Raw genomic sequence first — 7370 nt, forward strand, 5'->3', positions numbered from 1 at the left:
TTCTCAGACTGAATGAAACATCAAGAGAGCGTTTAATTCATTACCACCCCTTAAGTGAATGCTGCTCAAAGTTTTTTTGATTTGTAGAAACCGGTGATGAGCACTCTTTTGAGTTTTTCTCTAGGGAGAATACACAACTGCACACACACAGAAGCTTTTCATACCATTTCGGGTATTGAAATGTCTCCTGAAGTTCAGCCATGAATTTCAGGTTAAGAACCCCTATTCTATGTATATAAATAACCCAATATTCTGTTTGTCTAGCCAATTCAGTGTGTAAACATTTTCAAATTAAGCATGATTCACATTGGCTACCCCCAATCCCAAATTCAGATTATCTGACTCAAAAATCTATTCCTGAACTAAGATAGCAGGAATTTTCACTGTCATTAGTATATCTCGAAAATCATCTTTAGAAATATAAGCCTCTATTTTAGGCATTAAAATACCTTGGTCTAAAAATAAATTCATTCATATGCTTTGCCGCATGGAAGAAATACATATTATTAATTCAAATATAACTGATGAGATATAAAGCTACTATTTTCATATTACTTACACATTTTATTTCCCAAATCCTAATATCACCATTAAAAATAAATTCCAACAATATTTATAATAAAGTACAATGCATGTGTGTATATGAATAGGTTTGTATGTAAAATATAACTCAAGGTTATATACATTTTAAAGAATGATTAAATATTCAGCAAGTTTATGAAGTACTCAGGTATTATTTTAAAATATATTATCCTTCTCTTGACTAGTTTCCTGCTCTACGAAATGGGCTCTTTTGCCTAGAGGAGGCCCTGGAAGATGGGGTCACTAATGGCTACATCCATGCAATTCTGGCTTATGCTTTTGCATTAGCTGAAAGAGAGAAGCAAGTGGAATCCTTACTGCAGATCCTGGATCAATCTGCTACCAAAACAAGTAAGTATTATTCACTTTTACTAACGGGGATGACCTTGAGAATAAAGCGATGAAACTTACTTTGCAATCATATGGGAACCCTATCTTCACTATAGTTTGCTTCTATTTCTCTTACGGGATTTCTCAGTGGCCCCTTTATCTTTAAAGAACGTTATATATTTTCTACTTCCCTCTTTCTCCTTTCTGCTAGTTTCTTTCCAAATGAGTGAAGTAAAGGAAATCAAGCATGATGACCATGCCATAGACCACGTACCATTTTTAACCTTAGGAAGTTGCTATGGGAGGCCATATTAGTGTGCTAGGGCCACCATAACCAAATACCACCAACTAGGTGGCTTAAACAACAGAAATTTATTTTCTCATGGTTCTGGAGGCTAGAAGTCCAAGGCTGAGGTGTCAACTGATGTGGTTTCTTCTAAAGTCTTTCTCCTTGGCTTAAAGTTGGGTGTCTTCTCCCTCTGTCTTCACATGGGCTTTCCTCTGTGTGCCTGCCTATCTGGTGTCCCTTCTGTGTATCCAAATTTCCTCTTCTTATTGGAACACCAGTCATAGGCCCAGCCTAACAGCTTCATTTTAATGGAATCACCCCTTTAAAGGCCCTACCTCCAAATATAGTCACATTCTAAGGTACTGGAGATTAGGACTTGAATCTGTGAATTTTGAGGGGACACACCTCAGCCCACAGCAGAGGCCAGGAGTGGAATTTGCATGTTCTTATGTGTAATTCGTGGTGCTTATAGGGACTATGTGAAAACTCTTCCTTTTCCTCAGATAATGTAATCTATTGGGAAAGAGCAAAGAAACCCAAGACAGAAGCATCTCCATCCTTTATTCCTCACGCACCTTCTGCTGAGACCGAGAAGACTTGTTATGTGCTGTTGGCTGTGCTTTCCAAGAAAACTCCCGACCTCACTCATGCGAGTAAGATTGTGCAGTGGCTTGCCCAACAGATGAACTCCCACGGGGGCTTCTCTTCCACTCAGGTAATTGATGTGGTCCCGATATTAATAACAATATGTGTAATGCTACTCTTCAATAATCTAGACAGCAAAGGTAATCACAGAAAATGCCTCCTGAGATGAAGAATATTTGATATTATGTATCCTATTATTTAGTCAACAGCTATTTGTTGGGCCATTCTTGTGTAACAGTCACTAGTAAGAATTCTCTATACACAAATGAATACACTAAGCCTCTTTTCAAGGAATTTATGACTCATTTATACCTCCACTTATGCAGAAATAGCATACAGGTCTAAAAGAGATTGTTGTCATAAAGTCTTGATGTTAAGTTCGATATCCAATGATATACTATGATACTACGTATCAACCAACCAGGGAAAAAGATTTCTCTCTATTTTTGTGGTGTATACTTTGGGAAACACAAAGGAAAGGAATGAGTAACAGAAGAAATGGGTATAAAAAGAATAGTGGTTTATGTCTTAACAGGAAAAAAATTAAAATTCAAAGAAATGCAGTTTCATTCCCACAAAGGAAATTTTTACTTCCCTCCTTACTTTCTTTGCTGTAGCCTTAGTTTCTGAATAAAACCATATGTTAGTGAATCTGCCAATATCCTTTTCTGATTCTGACTCCTTTCCTCAAAGATCGATGGGCATAAGCATTGTCCAAGGCAGCCAAAATACTGAGCAAATTGACATAATGTAAATATTATTATATGATAATAATGTTATATAAACAATATTACATTAGGTCTATTTTTAGGAAAGATTGGGCACTATTTTCAATATCAGAGATTACACTTTGTAAAATCCTTTAGACTACTGAAATCTAAGATTTGTTGAGGGAGACTAAATGACAACAGTTGCATAAGCAAATGTATCTTCCTATTGTTTAGGATTTGCTTCTTGGCGTTCCATTGACTTAGGAATATTTTTACGGACTGACTTAAAGTTCATGGTCAAATGATGACTTATATTTCATCATAACAAGCTTAGATCTTTGCTTCTACTGTTCTTCGCAGGATACTGCCGTCTGTCTTCTTGCCATAACCCACTACATGAAGTTCACCTTCTCTGATGATCAAAACACTGTCACCTTTAGCAGTGAAGAATCCAATGAGATTTTCCAGGTTAACAATGACAATCGCTTACTGGTCCAGCGGTCCGAACTAACAAAAGCACGTGGACACTACACAGTAGATGTGGAAGGACAAGGTTGTGCATTTATCCAGGTAATAGAAATCTACCTGAAACAGAGACAAATATTTGCCAGTTAAAGAGGTAGGCTACCCTTTCAGTTATAGATGGAGTGTTATTTTACCATTGTGTATTTCCATTATTATCTCTGTTCTTTGTCTCATTGATATTTTCGAATCAACAGCTGAAAATGCAAGTTATTTTATGAAGAGATACTTACTCTTAAGCATAGCTGGATAACTGAGGAGTTTCTTGAAGACTGTCACAGTTAGAAAGCATTCTGACATCTCTCCATCATGTCAAGATTATTCGTTTATGTAAAAATTCTTGCATCTTCTGAAAACTGAACAATTACATTTTACCTTATCCCTGATGGTAAAGATGTAAAATAAGGTGCAATAATAATGAAAATAGAGAAAAAATAAGTCCTTCAGTTCTTACTACAGGATAAATGAAAGGATTGTCTCCTGATTTGCTATTCTTTCTAGAGTACCCTGAGGTATAATATACTACTACCTGAAAAAGCATCTGGATTTTCCCTTTCCTTAGAAATAATCAAGAAAAACTCTTCAGATACATTCCAGAGTAATTTTGACCTGACAGTAACCCTCAGGTAAGTGTCCCATTTTGATATCAACTCCTGAGTTAGAAAGAGGGTAATAGAGGAAAAAAATAATTGTTTGAAACAGTAGCAAAATCAATATTATGATGGTAACCCCGAGGAGTTCATATGTTGGTGGTGATATTTCTATAACATAGTCTCTTTCTAGCTCTCTGGGTATATGTCACAGTTTAGTTCTTACAAAAGTAAGATTTATACTGTAGGCAAGTACCAATTTGAAAGCTTCTGCCTCACTGATATTCCAGCAATGCCTCCATTGTTTTGTGTGTGTGTAAGTACTGTCAGAGCTGGACAACGGAGATACCATGTTTCCTCTTAAAGACAAGCACAGGTGGGCCAGCATCAGAAAACTTAGGGCTGCTTATTTTATAACTGTGTAGAGTAAAATTTTAGATTTTTATTTTTTGGAGTAGACCAAATAATTCTCTTGAATTAAAATATAATTTATAGGTGCCAGAGAGTTTTGGCCCTCGTTAATATGTGGGGAAACAGTGAATAAAACTCATTTGGGGGATTTATCTTAGGATTTCCAAATGAAAATCTCTTAAACATCAGAGCTGAGATACGAACTACATACACCATGGAACTCTCAACTTCTGTCCCAACAATGCTGTCCAGAGTTAGGGACGTAATCTACATGGCTTGGGGACATGCCTACACTGAGATTCTGCCAACATCTTGCTTTCTAAACAAAGATATCCTTTAAGTATTGTGCAAATCTAAGGCTAACATAGGTATATGTGATATGAATTTATCAGCTTTTGTTTATAAGCTAAGACTTTGAGGCCTCAGGTAAGCTTAAAAGAGACTGGGGAGATGCCAGGTCCAGATAATTCACTCTTTATTCCAACTTATGTGTCTATTGTCACTCTAGTTGTGCCTATTCTCAGATGTTTAAGAGTGACTTTTTTCAAGTGTTCCCTCTTCAAGAGCTTTTTGCCTTTGCTCCAGACATATAACCAGTTGGTATCTATGTATCCACTATCCTTGCCGTAAGATAGGTCACTTTTCTAGACTGTTGTCTAAACTTGTGTTTGTTTTTAAATTTCAGGTATACTGGAATTCGCAAAAACTCCAATATGGTCCTTGTTGATGTAAAGATGCTGTCAGGATTTACTCCAGTCATGGCATCCATTGAGGAGGTAAATAATAGAGGTCTACACTTTCAGCACAGAAAAAGCAATGGTGTGTAAATAAAATAATTCGTTAGCCAAATAAAGTCATGCAGTTCTTCCTTTAAACAAATTTATTCAGAGTTCATGTTTATTTTTGCCGTAACGCTGGAGAGACAGTGTTCTTAATTTGTAGCAATTGGCAGTCATTTTTCCCACAGTTCATAATTTAGCTCTTTATTTAGTCCCTACTTGTGTTTATAAAAATATCATGGGAACATCCATACTATAGATTCATGACAACCGGTTAAGTAAAAAGCATGAAACATTCAATATGGGAAGGTATTCTTTAATATTTATTCTCCATCCCTCCCTGCCAATTTCTATAAAGCTTGAAAACAATGGCCAAGTGATGAAGACTGAAGTCAAGAATGACCATGTTCTTTTCTACTTGGAAACTGTAAGTCGAGCAATAACTGTTTTTTCTTCCATGGCTTTCTCTTCTTTTCTGAAGGTAATTGGATGCTTGTTATCTTATTCACATGTAAATGAATATATATCCAGTTGACCCTTGAACAACACAGGTTTGAACTGTATGGGTCCACTCACACAGGATTTTTTTTAATGAATGCAGTACAATACTGGATTGACATATATTCTCTCTTCCTTATGATTTTTCTTAGTAACATTTCTTTAGCTTGCTTTATTGTAAGAATACAGGATATAATACATATACCCTACAAAATATGTGTTGTTTATGTTATCGGTAAGGCTTCCGGTCAACAGTAAGCTGTTAGTAGTTAACTTTTGGGGAAGTCAAAATTTATATGCAGATTTCAACTGCACAGGGGTTGGTGCCCTAAACCCCTGCATTGTTTGAACGTCAGCTGTATATATGAGAGGATTTGTCAAAAAATACAGGACACTAAAGATGATCAGTGTTCTTCAGTCCCACTGACAATCTATCTTCTCCCTGTTGACTCTAACATTATCTCATATACGCCTTGGCTACTTTACTAGGTGACTCTCAAGTCAGAAATAGCATTTCCCTGTTTTTCATTCCTCACAGCATGTAACATAGTATGGCCACAGAGCAGACATATAATCCTTTTATAGTCTGACCTGAACTCCAACAAAGGCTGCTATGAGTTTTAGAGTCATCCCTTCTATATGTACATCATTACCATTCACATAAATGCCTACATTACCCTAATGCTTTCAACTAGATTTCTTGCACCTCAGTATAAGCAATGGAACTTAAAATTTCATATAATTTAATGTCACCAAACTGATTATTTTGTCATTATTTGTCATTATACAAGATCCTGATACCCTAGATCTCTTTAATTAGGTAAATCATGAACTTCTGGACATAATTTGCTCTGTGGTTTTCTTTTTGCAGACCTGCTGATGTATTTATACCTAATGTATTTATAATCTGTGTCTTTGTGTGATGCAGACCTGATATATTTATACTTTCTATCTTTTACAGGTTTTTGGTATGGCAAACCATTTTACTTTCTCTGTTGAGCAAACCAACCTTGTATCCAACATTCAGCCAGCCCCAGTTATGATCTATGATTATTATGAAAAAGGTAGGCAAGCAAAGCCCATGCCCTGAAGCTACGGAACATTATGTCTATATCTAAGACTCCCTGAGCCCATAAATTTTCCAAAATCATCCTCCATCATCAAAGACTAAATGATGACTGGTTTTACTTTATATACTGATATTTTTTCCTCCCTGATATATCTTCTGACTGGGTCATTTTCCAGTTACCGGAGTTTTTCAACTCCTGGAATCCTCTTGATAACAGTGTGAGAGATCTCCCCTTTAACTTGAAATACAAACCATGCTGAGCCTCAAGGTCTCTTTGTTGTTATTTTTGTTGTGTTAATGCCAAGACTCACCATTTCATGCAACCTGGATGGACTTTGATTTGAGAAGGGGAGCAGGCAATACTCTGAAATGTTATAGGAAAGTCATGATAGATTAGGTTCCAAAACAATTACTAAGATGTTGTAAAGACCATAAAAATTTTCCCTGGAAGGTCAATGCTGTTAGTTACTCGTTGAATGTCCAAGTCTGTCAAGAAGTGATTGACTGTCTTGTAAAATTATTGGAAAGATTATGTCTTAATCTGGCTATAGAAAGTTGGAGATTTAAGAAGGGTGAACTTTCCCTTTATTTTCCAGATGAATATGCCCTTGCTTCTTACAACATCAACAGTGTTTCAGTTTCCCAGTGAGACAAATAAAGCTCAGGAAAAGGTAAGAAAATTACAAATATCGAGAACATTGAAACCATTGAAAACACATCTGGTGCTAAAGTGAAAACCTAAAAAAGATACAATGGATGAAGCAAAGAGAAGTCTGTGGTAAGTCACAGGGTTTGAATAGCTATGTGCACCAGATGAGTATTCTGATAGTCATTAAGATTTTATTTATTTCTTTAAAATAGCTTTAAAGAATTTACAACTATATATGTGGTTTTTATCCATGTCTCATTTTTAAAAATCACTCATCTTTGTTTTACAGCTTGATA

The 7370-nt window shown here is 36.0% G+C and overlaps 1 protein-coding gene across 1 annotated transcript in view; it reads left to right on the forward strand.

The window, feature by feature from the left end:
• Window positions 1–7074, forward strand: part of LOC118025439 (ovostatin homolog 2-like) — a 48301-nt gene extending 41227 nt beyond the window's left edge. Inside the window, exons 28-35 of the mRNA XM_035027845.1 lie at window positions 768–933; window positions 1705–1916; window positions 2917–3126; window positions 3580–3704; window positions 4765–4855; window positions 5217–5285; window positions 6318–6420; window positions 7022–7074. Of these exons, the coding sequence (XP_034883736.1) occupies window positions 768–933; window positions 1705–1916; window positions 2917–3126; window positions 3580–3704; window positions 4765–4855; window positions 5217–5285; window positions 6318–6420; window positions 7022–7074 (1029 nt within the window). The remainder of the gene's footprint in view (window positions 1–767; window positions 934–1704; window positions 1917–2916; window positions 3127–3579; window positions 3705–4764; window positions 4856–5216; window positions 5286–6317; window positions 6421–7021) is intronic.
• The last annotated feature ends 296 nt before the right edge of the window (window positions 7075–7370 follow it).

This window comes from Mirounga leonina, unplaced genomic scaffold, assembly GCF_011800145.1.
Source record: "Mirounga leonina isolate KUSES-001 unplaced genomic scaffold, KU_Mleo_1.0 Mir_201, whole genome shotgun sequence".
Taxonomy (NCBI): Eukaryota; Metazoa; Chordata; class Mammalia; order Carnivora; family Phocidae; genus Mirounga; species Mirounga leonina.